General features: G+C 40.8%; 1 protein-coding gene across 2 annotated transcripts in view; it reads left to right on the top strand.

Annotated features, from left to right (window-relative positions):
• Positions 1-628: 628 nt before the first annotated feature.
• Positions 629-17,758, top strand: part of C16H8orf88 (chromosome 16 C8orf88 homolog) — a 27,654-nt gene continuing 10,524 nt past the window's right edge. The window contains exons 1-4 of one of the 2 annotated variants that reach the window (XM_057790418.1): positions 629-720; positions 6,318-6,416; positions 10,478-10,551; positions 13,899-13,974. In XM_057790418.1, the coding sequence (XP_057646401.1) occupies positions 6,338-6,416; positions 10,478-10,551; positions 13,899-13,974 (229 nt within the window). In that variant the 5' untranslated portion in view covers positions 629-720; positions 6,318-6,337. Of the gene's footprint in view, positions 721-948; positions 1,000-6,317; positions 6,417-10,477; positions 10,552-13,898; positions 13,975-17,758 lie in introns of those variants that run through there. The other variant, XM_057790419.1, reaches the window with a different exon arrangement.

Below are 17,758 nucleotides of genomic sequence, written 5' to 3'. Positions count from 1 at the left end.
TTGAGGTAAAGGAGCTGTAAGTGCATTGGGCTTGTAGGACTGAATGGGTGGGGCGAAGAGCGCTGGGCACCGCAAGTCACCGCTGCTTTTGACAATAGATGGAATATGAGCAGCCACCTCATGCTCCCGCCACACCGTCTTCGCCATGACAGACTATACCCTCAAGCTGGGAGTTCAAAGAGACCCGTCCTTTACTTTTTGTCACTTTTTGAGGGTCACAGCAACAGAAAAGGAATACGGTGAGCATTTGTATTCCGGCTGGATGGACACCAGTTCTCCGGGCGGACAGTTGGAATCCAGAAGACCTACCAGGTCAGAAAAAAGGCTTTGGGTGCCGGCTGCAGAGCTCGGGTCACACCCTGGGGCTCCGCGCAGCGCGTACCGCGTCCCCGGGTGCCCAAGAGGGCGCGCCCCGCCGGGGGCCAGCACCTGCCCGGGGTCGCCGCTCGCCCTGCGCGCACCGATCGCGCGCCGCCCCCAGGCCCTGGCCCGCCGCGCGCCGCCGGTTTAACGGTCCCGGCCCTGGGGCCCCGCCCGCCCGGACCCCGCCCCCGCCCCCGCCCCCGCCCCGCCCCCCGCTCGCTGCGCCGCCGACTTAAGCCGCGAGGCGACGCGCGGCGGGAGCCGTTCCCTGACGGCAGCCGGGCGCTCGGCCGTGGCCGCTGTGTCTGGGCTGAGCGCCGCGACGCCGCGCCGGAAACCCTCCCGGGTCTTGAGGCGGTAGGTGAGGGGCGGCCGGCGCCGGGTGGGCGGCGGGCACCGCGGAGCGAGCGGGCAGGGCGAGCGGAGGCACCGAAACCCCTGGCGGCTCCCCGCTCGCCCGCTGGGACCAGCTAGGGAGAAGGTCCAGACTGCTCGCTACCCACCTGTTGCCTGGGCAGCTTCTCTCAGAGAATCGTTAAACTGTGTCTTTGTCCGAAAGATGTTAAAACAGATAAAACCAAAAAACAACAACAAAACCTCTTTCTAGGCCCCCACTCCCCGGAATTTTTACACAAGGTGAGAAAAATATGCTACGTGTTGATGCTGTTGGATACATTTTTTGAGTTTTGAAAAACAGAACAGGCCAAGTAGATGTATGGAATATGAAATTCTTTTGACTACCTAGTAATAGACTCTATCTCCCGTTCGTATTTATTTTGTTACTTTTCGTTTATTATTATCAGGACTAGTTGTCTTCTTAACAAGCAGCGTTTGTTAAGCGTTCAAAGGAATACTTTGAAGTGTAGAATTTTGAAGCAGGAAGTTGAGTTTAAATCTTAACGAGTTTTCACGTGGGAAATATACGGAAAGTAAATTAAAGTGATGTTTTTAAATTATACTAGAACTCTGCATCTGTATTTTGGCGGTGCTGAGAATAGAACCCAAGACCTCACACAGCCTAGGGTCGCGCTTTTCCACCGGGTTACATCCTTAGCCCCAAGAAGCCCAGAATTTAAAAGGGAGATTTTAATTTTAGTACTTAGCCTGTTTAGCCCTGGCTGACCTCTAATTCACTTAGAAGCCGAGGGTGGGCTTAAATTCCTGATCCCCGTACAGGTGCGAGCCATCATACCAGGCTTTATGCAGGGCTGGGGACCAAACCCAGTGCTTCGTACGTGATAGGGCTACCTACCCAGCCCTATATATCTTAAACACTAAATTATCATTACTATGAAAAACATGTCATAATTATTCTAAAAAAATTGTAAATTGAGGAAATGGAAAGTGTAGCGTCTACAATTCACCAAGGCTTCATACATAAATGTGCCTTCTCCCGTTAAGGTTTTCATCAACACATAGAATACTTGCTTATAACAGTGGAGTCAGATGTCTGAACAAGTAAGCAAGTTTAGAGACGGATGAACTTTGTGGTCAAATTTACACTATGTAGATGGGGTTTCTGAACCTCATGTTTCCCACCTGTAGTGCAGGACTAATCATTTCAAAAGTTAGTGTATAGCTCAATGTTAAATGAAGTAACATTTGTAAGGTGTTTAGGACATCATAACATCTAAAGAAATGGTGTTCTAATTTAAAAATCTATAGTCGATACAGATTGCAACCACATTTATCAGTTTATGTGCGTATCTATTAGAAAATTCTAGTTAATTTGTAATTTCAGAATGAGAACAGCTTCAGCAAAACACACCGAGGATGTGGTTAGTCTCGGCACACGTGGAATAGTGGGATAGCAGCTGCAGGTTCCTGACAGACGGCCCTGAGAGTAATCTACTCATTTCATTCACCTGAACTTGTCCTTCAGGATGATACGTTTTCAAAACTTGAAACTTTGTTCAGCAAACTTTCTAAGGACTGTGTTAATAGAATGAATATTTTTAGGTATTATGCCAAATAAGGTCTTGGTCATAAACTGTACATTTGCATTTTAAGAGAGAACTCTGCTATGGGCCTGCTCTGTGCTCCTCATTGATAACAGTGAGGCCGTTCCTTTTGCAACTTCTGTCCTTTGTGAAAGCTAATGAGTGCACGGCAGCATCCGGGAAATGGTCAGGCTCTCCGATGAAACAGGCATAAAAAACTGAAGTTATTGAATGCAGCAACTTAGTAGTTCAGCTAACCTTCTGTTATTTTTAACTAAATGGAGATTTGGATTACGGTTTGTGGTGGTCTCCCTTGATTAGCGTCTGTAGCTCAGATGTGTTATCGCGTGAATACGCAGTCCTCTAGTAAATGGTGGTGGTGTGAACTGTGCGCCCTGATTTCTAGCTCATCCACTATCGTGTCAGGGTTTTTATGCAAGCAGAGTTTGGTTTTAAAAGGAAACATATAAATTGTCTGTGGGCAGCTGCATTTTCTAATTTCTTGACTGATGTGAATTTACAAATGGGTAGTCCTGGGTATTCTCTTCCTGCTGCCCACTGGAAGGTAGGTGGCACCAAAAGAGCTTTCGTCTTCTGTTTATTGTTTTGCAAATGTAACTCCAACTCTTGGATTTGCCTTGCTCAGCAGCTGGAGGAGACTGTCCCTCAGTTTCAGCTGAGCAATGGAAAACAAGGAGCTGTGTGCCAAGGTTTTCTGTTCTTTTGTGTCCCAATTCACTAGTTTCATATGGAAACAGGGAGGACAGTTGCTGTGTGGTATTGGGGTCCTCATCAAAAATTGTTAGGATAACCATTAAGTATAGAAATGTGTATTATAGTTAATAATTCATATTACACATTAGATGACTTTTCCTTTATTTTAAATATTCCATATAGAAAACAGTCAAATATTTGAGGGCTTTTTTTTTTGCTTCCTGGTATATTAGTGTTGTATCATGAACAAATATAGCATTGGTTTGTTTAGAAAGCTACTTGCTGTGTTAAGTCAGCACCAGTTAATATAAGGAAGCAAGGCGGGCACTGACACGGGTGCTGGTTGGCTCATCCCCACACGTCAGGAAAAATCAACTCTGAGGTGAGTTAGCATGGCTAACACAGAGGAAGTGTACTTATTATTGTAATTCTGAATTATCTCCAGACCTTTAAATAAGAAAGCATCTCTTAGAACAAAACAGTAATTGGTAACCATACCTTCTACTGAGGAAATATTGCCATTTACTTATGATCATAGTTACCTTTTGGTGATTGGTATAAAGCTAAGCAAGAGCTGCACACAGGAATTTAGGAGCTGTGCACCATGAAGATGTCAGGAGACTTTAGTAACACTGAGAAAGCCTTTTTGGCTTACTTACTAAAACTAATTATGCTGTAGACAATAGGATGAAAAGATAATTAAATTCTAGTTTCTGTGGCCTCAGCCAATTAATGGTACATTCAAATTAGCATGTAATAATATATTTACATGCTATACTTTATAAAAAAAAAGAGTAGATGAAATCAGTGGGAACCGATGGAGAAGGTAAGGAAAGGAGATTGTTATGATTTTACTTCTGACTACTTAATGAAAACTGCTTTGCTATAAGGTATGTTCTGAGACTTGAAGATATTCTGTAAGAAAATAGCAACACCTTGCCTTTGACCCAGAAAGATGAATAACCATTTGGTTTAAGAGTAGCAGGTAGTGTAGAAAGTCTGAGACGTAACTGTATTTCTCTCATGTGAAACAGTAGTGTTCATTCAGCAGCTTGGTGGATATCCACCGTCACCGAGGGGCTGCTCCCAGCAGAGCGCTCCTGGAGGAGAACTGGAATCTAGTAGCTGGTGGGGGGCTGGGAGTGGAAGGGGAGTAGAGAGTTGATATGATCAAAGACATTGACGATGTCTATGAAAATCTCAAATTTAAACACTAATTAGTAGGTAGTTGCAATGTGTGTAATAAGTACTGGATTGAAAAAGATTGCAGAAGTGTTTTGTAAAAACAGTAAAAGGCTTCTTATTGATAACTGGAACAGTTTAGCCTAAGTGTGGGAAGGATACAAGGTTGTCCCCTGCATGGGCAAAGTCTAGCCATCACTTCCTGATCAGCTGAACTTTGGTGAACATTATCTTTCTATACCTGAAATATAAAATGAGAACACACATTAACTTCTACTGACTTATGTAACAGAAGTGTTCCTAGATGGTTTATGTAAGTTATACAATTTGGTGTTTGCATCAAGCCTAGGGAGTAAGATGGCTGTTATCTACCGTCATGTAGGTAGTTGTTGGAAGCGTGATAGGAACCCAAGCATGCTTACATAAAACTGATTAATTTTGAGACATGGCTTTGGATTCATCTAGGTGGCCCAGTGTGACCTCCTTGCAATCCGCCTGCCTCAATTTTCTGGAGTGGTGGTATTACAGGGTGCACCTGAGTTCTACGAATGGTAAAGAGTTATCTATAATAATACATACATACATAAGTTGGTTATGCCACGGGTGTAACCTGCTTCTATTATGATTAGTGCAGAAGATTTTGAACTGGTGGGCAGTATTTTTTATTTGTTTTGATCATGTTGGGGAATTAATCTTGATCCTTGCACATGGTAGGCAATATGTCTAACCTTGAGATATATTCCAAGGTATTTCTAATGTTTTTTTCAGACAGGATCTTGTTAAGTAACTTCGGCTGGCCTTCTGGCCTTGCAATTTTCCTGTAGTGATTATAGCCTTCGGGCCTGTACCGCTAGTCACATGTTTAAAGTTTAGGTGTATACAAAAGGAGCATGGTTCAAAAGATGACCATATGTATCCAGTTGCTCAAGGAATGTCTTGCTTTATCCATATTTTATATTTTTCAGGAGATATCAGGTGAATAAAGTTTTCTTCATTAAGAAGAACCTGTTTTCCACTTTCTAGTATAGAAAAAGTATAATGTCCTCTAAATGTCATAATGTAGACATATTCTTGACATCAAAAGGTCAGATGTAGGGATCATTTATGTCTATTTCCAAAAGTGATCAGAGAGAGGAATTAAGATGTTCTATGGCCAGATAGTGGTGGCACATACCTTTAAGTCCCAGCACTCAGAAAGCAGAGGCAGTTTGAGGTCATCCTGGTCCACAGAGAGAGTTCAAGGATAGCCAGAGCTATGAAGTTAAGAGAGTATTGGAAAAAAAAAAAAGAGAGAGAGAGTATTGGAGAGTTAATGAAAATACATGAGGTATTGTTTGGCAGAAAAATAGGCAGCAATCAGGGTGACTAAAGCCACCGAATTGAAGGTGTGTTTAGTAAAGGTGAGTTTTAAGAGAGTTGGTGATTAAAGAATTCAGGGGAAGAACATTTTTGATACCACAGCTTTTAATTCCATTTTGGAGATGTTTAATTGACATCCAATGATAACACAGAACTGGAAATAACAGTAGACAATAAGAAAAGTGGGGCTAGCACTTAGTACACAAAGGCTAAGTACACATTACATCGTATTTTCATGTGTCTGGATAGCTAGGCTAAGGTATACATTACTTTGTATTTTCATGTGTCTGTGGCTAGCTGGGCTAAGGTACACATTACATCGTATTTTCATGGGTCTGGTTATCTAGGCTAACATATACATTACATTGTATTTTCATGTGTATGTGGATAGCTGTAGACATGAACATTGATGTGCTAGCTAAAAGAACTAGAGCTAAAGTTAGTCATCCTGAAATTTGTAATTGAAGAACAGAAGAGGGATCAGTTAATGTAGTTAGAAGAGGCAGCCAAAGACACAGGAACAATACACGATAACAGAGGCACATAAACTGAAGGAGGAAAATTTCTGAAAGAAGCATTGTGTAACCTCTGTGGTGAAGGCTATACAGAGGCCCAATTGTTGAATATTTTAAATGGGTTTCAAGTGTGTCTTCACTTTAATGCTTTCAAATGAGTATTGTGGTTGTTTGCATACATAGAAAGGGTCTAAATGGTCTTTATTTTGTCTAAAAGATGAAAATGTGTTTTTCCCCATTAAAGTATGGAACCTCAAGGTCTTTATGACAATGGAAACAAAAAAGTTGATTGGCAAACCGCTTCAACCAGCAAGACCTGTTCGTCATCTCTCTTCTCCTCCAGGTAAGTAATGGAGTTATTTAATTCTTTAAAGTATTAATTTATTAATGGATAATTAGTACTTGGGAGATTTAATCATTTATAATTACTTGAGGTGGATTTAAAAGAATAAAAATTAATGATCCCTTTTGTTGGTAGAGTTTACAAATGCTATCTAAAGGTAAAGAGACTTTCACAATCTACTGGCCCTGAGTCTTCCATATCAGTCAGGGAAGGGAGAATATGCCCTTTCCTCGAAAGTAGTTGTTATATTTTTATTTTTTGTGTGTTTTTTAAAAATGCCTCATTGTATAGTTAATTGGTCTCTGGTCAGAAAGACACCCTCCATATAAATAGTTTGTCCTTGTGATGATTGTCCGTGCAGAGTAGTCATGTTGTAGGATGTCTTTTACAAACCCGTGAGAGAATGACCGTTGTAGCAAACAGTGTGCATGTGATGCCAACAGGAGCTGGGGACATGCTTGAGCTGTCACGTATCTACGTTTGGAAGTCAGACAACAATAAAGATGTCAAAGTAAGCCAGGCCTCGTAGCTCAGGCATGTACTCCAACTATCCTAGTGGTTAAGGCAATAAGATAGCAAAGCCAAGGCTTATTTGGGCCACAGAGACAATACAGGTCTGACTGGACAGCTTAGTGATAACCTATTTCAAAATAAAAACACGGGACTGCCAAATGGTGCAAAGGTCAAGGTGCTGCCCCCAAGCCTGAGTGCCCAGCTTTGGTCCTGGGCCCAACATGGCAGAAGGGAGAAGTGGCTCCTGCAAGTTATTCTGACCTATACATGTGTACTGTGGCACATGTGTGTGGGAACACATGGAATACATAAATGCATTTAATAAAAACAAAACTGGCTAGAGATATAACTCATTCATAAAATGCTTGCCTGGAATATGCAAGGTCCTGGGTTTAATCCCTGGTAACACCCCCCTCCCCCCCCACACACATCTTTTTCTTTCTGTCCATAAAAATGTTCTTTGGACTCAGTTTTGAAACCTGTGACTCCTTGCTGATAGACTGGCTTCTGTGGTCTAAATTATGTGGCACATGTATAAACCACACCAACATTTCCTTCGTCGAATTTGTCCCACTGACTCCATGGACTGTTTAATAAAGGAAAGAATACCCCTTTTATTTGTATAAAAGTGAAGCAGGAGATGTAGACATGCAACAGACTGCTCCCATCCTTGGCTCCTCCAAGTCATGCTCCCCTTCAAGAGAGCTGTGCCTTAGCACAGACAGGTAACTGAGTGGATCTCCTGGAACATAGCACCAGAGTGTGGATCCCGTGTTCTGTTCTGGAAGCTGTTGAATAGAATAGATGTTCAGTTCATCATAGAGTGAGTGGCAGCTCTTCCCCTCTGTGATCAGCTTTTTTTTTAAAATTATTTATTTTACATCCCGACTGCAGTTTTCCTTCCCTCCTCTCTCCCCCTCCCCACCTCCTCAATCCTCTTCTCCTGTGTTTCTGTTCAGAAAGGGGCAGGCCTCCCATCGATGTTAACAAAGCATGGTATATCAAGTTGGAGTAAAACTAAGCACCTCCCCTTGTATTAAGGCTGTGTAAGGCAATCCAGTATGAGGACTGATTCCCAAGAGTCAGCCAATGCATTAGGGACAGTTCTGCTCCTATTGCCAGGGGTCCTACAAGTAAACCAAGCTACACAACTGTCACATATGTAGAGGGTTTAGGTCTCTCCCTTGCAGGCTCCCTGGCTGTTGGCTCAGACTCTGAGTTCCTTGAGCCAGACTAGTTGTTGCTGTGGGTTTTCTTGTGATGTTCTTGAACCCCTCTGACTCCTAAAAATCCTTCCTTGCTCTCCTGCTGGATTCTCCAAGCTTGGCCTAATGCTTCTCTGTGTTTCCGTCAGTTACTGGATGAAAATTCTCTGGTGACTATTGGGGTAGTCACCAACCTGGTCATAGAAGATGGCCAGTTCAGGCTATGTATCTACTATTGCTAGGAGTCTTAGCTGGGGTCATTTTTGTAGATTCCTGGGAGTCTCCCTTGCATCAAATTTCTACCTGATCCCACAATGGCCCCTCCCCCCTGCTTCCATCATGACATCGCTTTTAGTATTCTTCCCTATCCACCCACCACTCCAATCCTTCAAGTTCCCATTTCCACCTGTCCCCAGTGCACCCAGGGGAAAAATCTCTTCTATTTTCTTCCCAGGGAAGTCCATGTGTTTCCCCCACCCCCACCCCTTTGAGCATCTTTATTACCTAGCCTCTCTAGGTCTGTGGATTGTAGCATGGTTATCTTTTACTTTATAGCTAATATCATCTATATGATATAATCACATATATGTGGTAAATATATATGATACATAAATATGGTATATATTATATATTACTTATGATTGAGTACATTTGTCTTTCTGGTCTGGGTTATCTTACTCAGCATGATTTTTTTCTAGTTCCACCCATTTGTCTTCAGATTTCCTGATATCATTGTTTTTAACAGCTGAGTAACACTCCATTTTCTTTGTCAATTCTTTGATTGAGGGGCATCTATCTTGCTTCAGGTTCTGACTATTACAAATAAAGCTGCTATGAACATAGATGAGCAAGGGTGCTTGTGTTATGATTTAGCATCCTTTAGGTATATGCCCAAGAGTGGTATGGCTGGGTCTTGAGGTAGATTGATTCCTAATTTTCTAAGGAGCTGCCATATTGATTTCCAAAGTGACTGTATGAGTTTGCATTCCCACCAGAAATGGAGGAGTGATCCCTTGGCTTCAAATCCTCTCCACCATGAGCTGTCATTTGTGTTTTTGATCTTAGCCATTCTGATAAGTGTAAGATGAAATCTTATGGTTGTTTTGGCTTACATTTCCCTAATGGCAAAGGATGTCAAACATTTAAGTGATTATCTGTTATTTGAGATTCTTCTGCCATTTGAATAAGTACTCCATTTTAAATATTCTTATTTTATTTTTGATGTCTAGTTTCTTTAGTTCTTTATATATTTTGGAGATATATATTTTGGAGATCATCCTTCTGTCAGATGTGGGGCTTTCCCCCACATCTTTTCCCATTCTATTGGCTGCTGTTTTGTTCTATTAACTGTGTCCTTTGCCTTACATAAACTTTTCATTTTCATGAGGTGCCGTTTATCAATTGTTGCTTTCAGTGTCTGTGCTACTGGTGTTCTGTTCAGGAAGCTGTCTCCTGTGTCCATGCATTCAAGGCCATTCCCCACTTTCTCTCCTATCAGGTTCAATGTAACTGGATTTATGTTGAGATCATTGACAGACTTGGTCTTGAGTTTTATGCAGGGTGATAGATATGGATCTATTTTTATTCTTCTATATGCCAACATTCAGCTATGCCAGCATCATTTGTTGAAGATGTTTTCTTTTTTCCATTGTATAATTTTGGCTTCTTTTTCAACAATCGAATGTCCATAGGTGTGTGGGTTTACATCTGGGTCTTCGATTCACATGCATTGACCTTGTCCCTGTGATTGGCTTTTGCCAGAACTCTTTCCCATTGCAATTCTGTAGGCCTTCCCTTTAGGGCCGTGACATAGGTGGATGGAAGGAATGCTGGGTGATCCTGGTCTAACTGAAGTATAATACATTGAAGATACAGTGAAGTAGAGCTTGTTAGAGAGAACGCCAAATTAAAATATAAAGCAGTCTGGGGCTTTCTCAACACGTTTCCAGTCTTGGCCAGCTCAAGGTCCTCAGAAGAATTTTCTTTTCCTTCAAATGCAGATTAAATTACTTCTTTTGTGAAGCCTTCCTGGTACCTTCAATCAATTATGGCAACCCCATGATTTCTCTCAAGCTCACAGTGAGAGAGTAGTTTACTGTATATGAAATTATACTATTTATGAGCTTGTTTTTAGACTTTGACATCTTCTCGATGCTCGTTACCTACCCATCTCCTAACAAGCTATGGCGTCAGAGGGTGGACCAAATATTTGTTGGATAATGAACTATCATAAATATTTTGTAACAATGCCAAAGATGTCACAGACATGCTTGCTTGTTAGACTATGGTATATCATTTATTGAACATGTGAATATTTAGAATAGTTTTTCCCTCTTCTTACAGGACCAGTGTTCCCTTTTAACTTTCAGAATGAATATCCATGTAACACTCAGTGCTTACAAAGTGGAGTTGGCAGAGTAAGTCATAATAACAGACGGGGCTGGGGAGTAGCTCAAGGCACAGCACGTGCTTATCCAGGGTTTCTGTTAGCTTGTGTGTGTGTCTATGTAAGATGTATATACACATTATAGACTGTAAATGAAATTGCTAAGTGGCTGTATGCTTTGTTTTTTAAAATGTTAAGGTGTATTTCATACATACGTTAAAGACTGCACGCCACCTGTGTTCTTCTCACTCAGCATTTTAAAATGTAATTTTTTCTATATTTGTTTAAAAAATTTAAAAAGTCTGACAATTCAAAACCTTGTGTATATCTTTCTAAAATTCTCTTTTCTTGCTGCTTTCCCAAGAACTAATTATCCTAGTTATTTTTTCCTTGGATGTATTTTGAATTTTGATATAATAGAATTATTTTAATTACTTTATTTTTAAAATTTTCTTTCACATTAATGTTGATGTTAAAAAGTACTTAGTGAAGGTTTCCTTCTGGCCCGAGTCCTTTCCTAGTAACATAAGTAGATATTCTGGTCAGATCCTTCCGGAATCGAGCTGTGAGACACAAGCATTAACATGACTGGAATACGAGGCAGCTGGTTAACAAACGGAGCAGCTCTGTGGGCGCCGGTGGAGACAGCACATAACAATGTAGCTGCGACTGTCCAGGGCATTTTTCACTTTTTCAAGATTGAAAGGCTTTCTGTGATAAAAACAACAAACAAACGACACCAGGACAGGAACTGCCGTGAACAATGTTCTTACAGGCGGTGGTGGTGCACATCTTTAACCCTAGCACTCGGGAGGCAGAGGCAGGTGGATCTCTGTGTGTTTGAGGTCAGCCTGGTCCACAGAGCAAGTTTCAGGACAGCCAGGGCTATGCAAAGAAACCCTATCTCAAAAAACAAAAAAACAAATCAAAACAAAGCCGAAAGCAATGTTCTCCCCCTCAGATCTGTTGCTGCTCAGGTCACGCACTGAGGTGAGCTCTCTAAGTAGAGCATGAGACTCTGTGCCCCACCAAGGCCTTCCTTCCTTGTTATTATCAGGTGTCACATTAGTTTCTTACTAAGTGGTTGTAAATTCTTGTATTGCGTTTAGTTTTTGTTCTCTGTGACTTGAGAATTGGTATCTTTCATGTGTTTAGTTTGATGTGGTTTTATATGTATAGAGAGAATTGCCAATTCACACCATTGCCCGTTTTCTCTTATGTTGCCCTCTTTTTTAAAAAATGTTCCTTTGAAATATATTTTGGGTTTTGGTTTTCTTAAATACATAGCAAATATTTTAAGAATATGGTCTATGAGAGTTGCTTCATATTTGGGAATTTGCAAGTTTCCAAGAAGAGATATCATATTTTTCTTTGTATTTCCAATTCAAACCACAATACTTCTGTTTTGTGGGTAACCCTGTGTTTCTTAAGTGTCTGTGTTCATCAGGACCACTGCTAACTAACTAGTATCTTTGTTAGAATTAGAAGAAAACCAAAAATTATTGAAAAATTACAGAAGGCTCTCTGTTAGGTGCACATCCTTCATAGCTGTTACGGCAGCAGCAAACCTCAGTCTCAACCCAGCCGACTCTGCTCTGCACATTTGGCTTAGTCACAAAACTCTGGTCTGTACTCTGACTGTAAACATGACGATCACGCTTACCTTTGTATGATTATGACAGTTAAGTCACAGAACATATAATCACTTTGCAAAACTTTTAGCGTATTTTTCTGTCATTATCATTTTATTTTTATTTAAAAACAATCTTTTCTCATTTTACATACCAACCCCCTCCCTCCTGCTCCCCCACCTTTCCCTTACCCTCTCCCTACTCCTCAGGGTAATTTTTGCATGTATGAAATATTTTAGATAATGGTTATTTTAATATAAAAAGGCATGAAAACGTATAACTTTACCTTTGATGTTAGGCCTTGCTTTGAAGTAGTGGTTTTCAGGTTAATCATCTACTGCAATTTTAGATGTGAGAAATACACTTTTTACATGTATTTAATTGTGCAAAGTGTGTGTGTGTTTTACAACTCCCTGAGTGTAGTTAGCGTTGCTTGCATGTGTGTTTGTGGGGTTGCTTAGTGGATCATGAACACTGTACCAGTGTCTGCGCCTCTGACGGAAAAGAACTCCTCTTCCAGCTCCTATTAATGCCAATAGTCCCCATCTGGCATATTCCCTACTGCCACCATGCTAGCATGTTGAAGGGCTCAGTGGTATGCAGGTCTTGGGCAGGTAATCTTAGCCTCTGTGAGTTCATGTGTTCAATGCCCATGCTGTGTCCAGAAGAAAGAATTTCAGAGCAATTCCCCTACCTTATACTCTTTTTGCCCCCACTTTGGGGCTATTCCCCGAGTCCAGAGGGGAGAGAGACTGGTGTTCCATTTAGGGTTGAGAAGTCAACGTTTACTTTGACCATTGTGAACCTTTGAATTAACTACTCCCCACCCTAACAGAATATGGCTGATTAATGGCATGACATACATGTCTCTGTTTCACTACTGGTCACACCTTGATTAGCAAGTTAGCACCACGTAACACACAGGGGTTTTCATTGTGTCACCAGGGTAGAAGCAACACTTCTGTGACCAAGGATGGAGTGTAGGCATACATATTTAGAAATCACGTAGATATATCCATTTAGCAAGGCAACAGTAGTAAATCATTCTTAGAATTTATTACCTCACAAACCATGGGCTTTGACTAGGTTTACAGCACCAGGCCTGAATTCCCTTCTGTGAAATGGGCTTGAATTCTCAATAGAATGTGATTACTTAGCTGTGTAGCATGCATGCCACTGAGTCACTGCTGGTCCCACCTTGAGTGGCAGGTACTATTGTACAGCATACAGTGTTTATCAATGGGTAAGATCACTGATGCTTTGCTCCACGGTGGCCTGTATAGCATCTTTTGACACTATAAAAACCAGCCAGAGGGAGGAAATTTTCAGGTTAGTTCCAGTTTGATGTCTTGGTATCCTACAACCTTACCTTCTAGTCACGTTGGGTAACCAAGGGCAATGGCAATAAATATTTATTTGGGGAAATTCTGCCCCCCAACCCCCATGCAGTGCTCATAGGGAGGTGTGAGCTGAGATAGACTTGGAATGCTGTCTCCCTGTATAGCCCAGGCTGACCTTGAATTCACAGCCCTCCCTACCCCTGCTGCCTGAGTGTTGGGGCAGTAATACAGCAGAATACCATGTTCTGCTGATCACTTTAAGAAGCAGACTTCTCAGGGTTTATCGGTTAGCTCCAAGTATTCTTTGATTAATATTTCAGACCTTACAAAAATACTTCTGAATGTTAAGAAAAAGTTACATAGACATTTGAGACCCAAGTTTAAAAGTTTGTTTCCTTACTCAACAGTGCAAGACGAATGGAATGCAAGCCTTTTCTCAAGGTCTGAACGAGCAGCAGCAGCACCAGTCTCCAGTTAAGAAAGGTACCCAGCGTCATCACAGTAGCCCAGTACTCACAGGAGGGGAGCGCTCTTTGTTGTTTGCCTCAAGGGTGATTTGTTTGTGTCAGTCATTATGCTGGTTTCTCTGCTCTCGTGGAGACACCAGAAGAACAATGATTTCAGTGAGATGGAAGGGTGCACATTTTATCAAATTTTCCATTGGGCTGTTTGACTGACTTGTATTGTACATACATACATACATCCTAATACATACATACACCATACATACTACATACTCATTCTCGTTCCCTCCCTCTGTCTCCTTTCCTCCCCTTCCCCCTCCTTCTCATTTTGAATATTTGACCCCTATCAGATACCAGATATCTGATTTTCAATTGTTTGCCCCAGTGCTGGAACACATTTATTCTTTCTGTGCTCAGCATTTTAATTGGATGACTCTGGAATTGTGTGTTTCTCTTTTGTTGCTGTATTTTAGGATTAGATATAAAAAATGAGTGTCAGCTTTTATGAGTATTTGCCCTTGTTCCCTTCAGGGCTCCATACTTTTATAAGTTTTGGTCTTTTGATGCAATTTGAGTTAATCTATGGATATATTTGGAGATTTTGAGATGTACAGCTTCATTCTTTTATAATGTAGCTATTATTAAAGAAAGACACCTTTTCCTCACTGAAGGTCCTTGGAAGATTTACTGGGAGTTAGGTGATGTGGACACTGGTATTTATCTATGAACACTGAGTTCTAACCCTTTATGCTGGTATCACTCTGAGAACTGTAGCTTGTAGAAAGTTTTGATATTTGGAAGCATAAACTCTCTAATGCTATTCACTTTCAAGATAGTTTAAGATATTTGGGGTTCATGGAAATTTCATATTTTAGGATTTTCCATTTATGTAATAGAGGATATTAAAATTTTGATAGTTATGGCATTGAATCTATGTATTATTCGGGAGGAATATTACCATGTTGAAATATCATGTCTTGTAATCAGTGAACAGGCACATGCTTGTTGGAAATGCCAGCTCTTGTCCTGGGAGTGTTTGTCAAACAGATTAAGCTTATATGAAATTCCAGAGTTCAGAGAACGTTGATGCTTCCAGTTGTTCACCAGCTTGCCATTCTGATGGGACGAAAACTTCCAGGTCCCAACTTGGCTCTTTCCCATGATGTCACTCAGGCTCCTCCAGATGGTCACCTTGTCCTCACTCACTGCCTGTCTTTGCTCAAGCAGAGTCTCCAGAAACTTAGGAAGAAGGGTGTTGGATCAGTGACTTTTTCAAGCCTATCAGTTTGAAAATGGCGTTCTTCCACATTCACACTTGACTGATAGTCTGGCCAGACAGAAAATTTCAGCTGAAGATTAGCTTTCAAACATGCATGCTTTAAATAAGGAAGACACAAAACCTGAGCTATTTTAAATTCTCATGTCCACGAAACAGTTAGGACAAGGCTGTAGATCAGACAGACGACAGTGAGCTTCCTCAACATGGAGCTGTAGGGCCTTCAATGTGGAAAGCTTTTGTGCATTTCTTTGGTAGTTTTCTCTCCTTTATTTTTATCTCTGTTCCTTTTCTAAAGCCCCTATTTGAATCTGTTATTGAAAACATTGGCTCACTAGTTTTTTATATTTCCATGGTCATTCTTTACCCTCTGAACAGCCTCTCACCCCTCTGTGTGCTCGGGCTCATTTTGTTAATATCTTTTTAAAAATTTATCTATCTATCTATCTATCTATCTATCTATCTATCTATCTATCTATCTATCTATCTATCCTGTAACAGCGTGGTCCAATCTGAAGTTAGAATTCCTTAGTTTTCAGCCCTTCCCATCAGGGAGATTAGACCATCTTATTAGCTGCTTCTTTCTACACAGCTGTTTACAGCAGAAGCTGTTACTTTCTTCCTCTCCTCTCAGACAGGATAGATCTATTCCTTAGGAGCTTCACCGAGAGACACAATGTATTTATTACAGAGATCATCTTTGTGGGTGTGTGGCTTGTCCTCTTGCTAACTGCAGAACTGTGTGAGCATTGCCACATTTCCATCACAAAACACTCACTTCTTTCCCACTTGCCTATTCTCCCAATCAAGCAGTTAATCACTTTCTTGTGAATTACTTTTTTTTCTTGGTAAGTGGTTGATAGGAATTCCACTGTATGGTTATATACATTTTATTTATCCTTTTGCATTATAACTTTTGATTATGGTTGATATTGATTATTCATATAAGAAGTTATTGTTCGGATCTTTTTATTTCTCTGTAGTAGAAGTTGGATTGTTGTACCATACACTAGGTAAATGTATGATTCCATCATACTGTTTTAGAGTAACCTTGTAGGTAGATGTATCTGTTAATCTATTGTTTGATAGAACTTGGAATTCAAAGTTCATCATTATTATTCAGTTATAGTAATTCTATAGTATAGACTCTAATTTTCAAATTGCCATATCAAAGAAATTTAAAATCTGTGTTCAAATATTTGTGTAGCCATTTCATCCATGTTGAATGTTGGCAAGAAGTTGCTCATTCTATCTTATTTTATAACTAATGTCTGATAAGAACTCCACTATTCTTCCAGAGAATGGTCATTTGGGTTGTTTTGTGTTGATTAATCAATTTACTTAGATAATAGTAAGTTTTGTTTTTATTCTTCAGAGAACCAGCTTTGTCTTTGTTTTGTCTTTGGTGATTGTAAATTCCTTTTTCTTTGGGTTTAGTTTGCCGCCCGACCCCAGCATTTTAGTATAGCTTATTCGGTTATTGCTTGTATATATTTTATTATTCATATGGTTCATGATAAGAGTCATATGATTTGTCTCCACAAACCTTATTGATGCTCAATTCCCGCGTTATAATGGCAGCAGTAGAGACTAAGTCTTTACACTAGGTTAAAGCCAGACTCTAACGTGTTCATGCCTCCTGTGCTAAAATGTGTCCTGGCATGTTAAGATGAAGTCAGGGTTCTTTACTTCCCAGATGCCGTGGTGTTTGGATTTTCCAGTCACCAGAGTTATAAACTTTTCTTTCTATATGAGCTGGAATACTGTTCTAAGAACACAAACAGAACAACACATTTCCTTCTATGCACATTTTATTAGTGAGAATTCTGCACAGTGTGCTTCGATCATGCAATTCTTCCCCTCACAGCTCCTTCCAGACCCCCGCTTCCCCACCAATCCAGTTCTGTGTCTTTTACTTTGTGAAATCCATCAAGACAAATTTCTGCTACTCAGTTGTTCTTAGATGTGTGGCGTTCCACTGGATTGTGGTCAATTATCAAGAGCTGTAATCTTGGAGAACACTGACCTTCCCTCTCCTAGCAGCTGACAGTTGCCGACAGCTCCTTTGCTAGGGAAGGGACTTCATGCACAAGTCCCCTCTCCATATTGCGATTTGTGTGACTGGGGCTTGTATTGGTCTTGTGCATGCTGTCATAGTCTCTGTGGGTTCATACAAGCCTCTGCCCTTCCGTGACAAGGAGACACTTTCCTAATAGTCCGCTAAACCTCTGGCTTTTACTCTTCTGTTACTTCTTCAATGATCTCTGAGCCTCTGGAGGAGGGGTAGAGTATGTCTGTTCCATTTAGGGTTGGTTACTCTGCAGTGTCTTATTTTCTGAACCATGATCAGTTGTGAGTCTCTTTGTTCATCTTTACTGCCAATGGAAGCTTCTTGGATAAAAGTGAGAGATGCATTAATCTTAGTCATTAGCAGTCCCTTTAATACTTTGTTTACTTAACAGAGTAAAAGTAGTAACTTTTAGGGGTGGCTACTTGGTTTCGCACAACCAATTGACATGTTCTTCTC

This window comes from Chionomys nivalis, chromosome 16 (genome assembly GCF_950005125.1).
Source record: "Chionomys nivalis chromosome 16, mChiNiv1.1, whole genome shotgun sequence".
Lineage (NCBI taxonomy): Eukaryota > Metazoa > Chordata > Mammalia > Rodentia > Cricetidae > Chionomys > Chionomys nivalis.
Note: the sequence above shows the minus strand (reverse complement) of the source record. Positions and strands in the feature narration are given on the sequence as shown.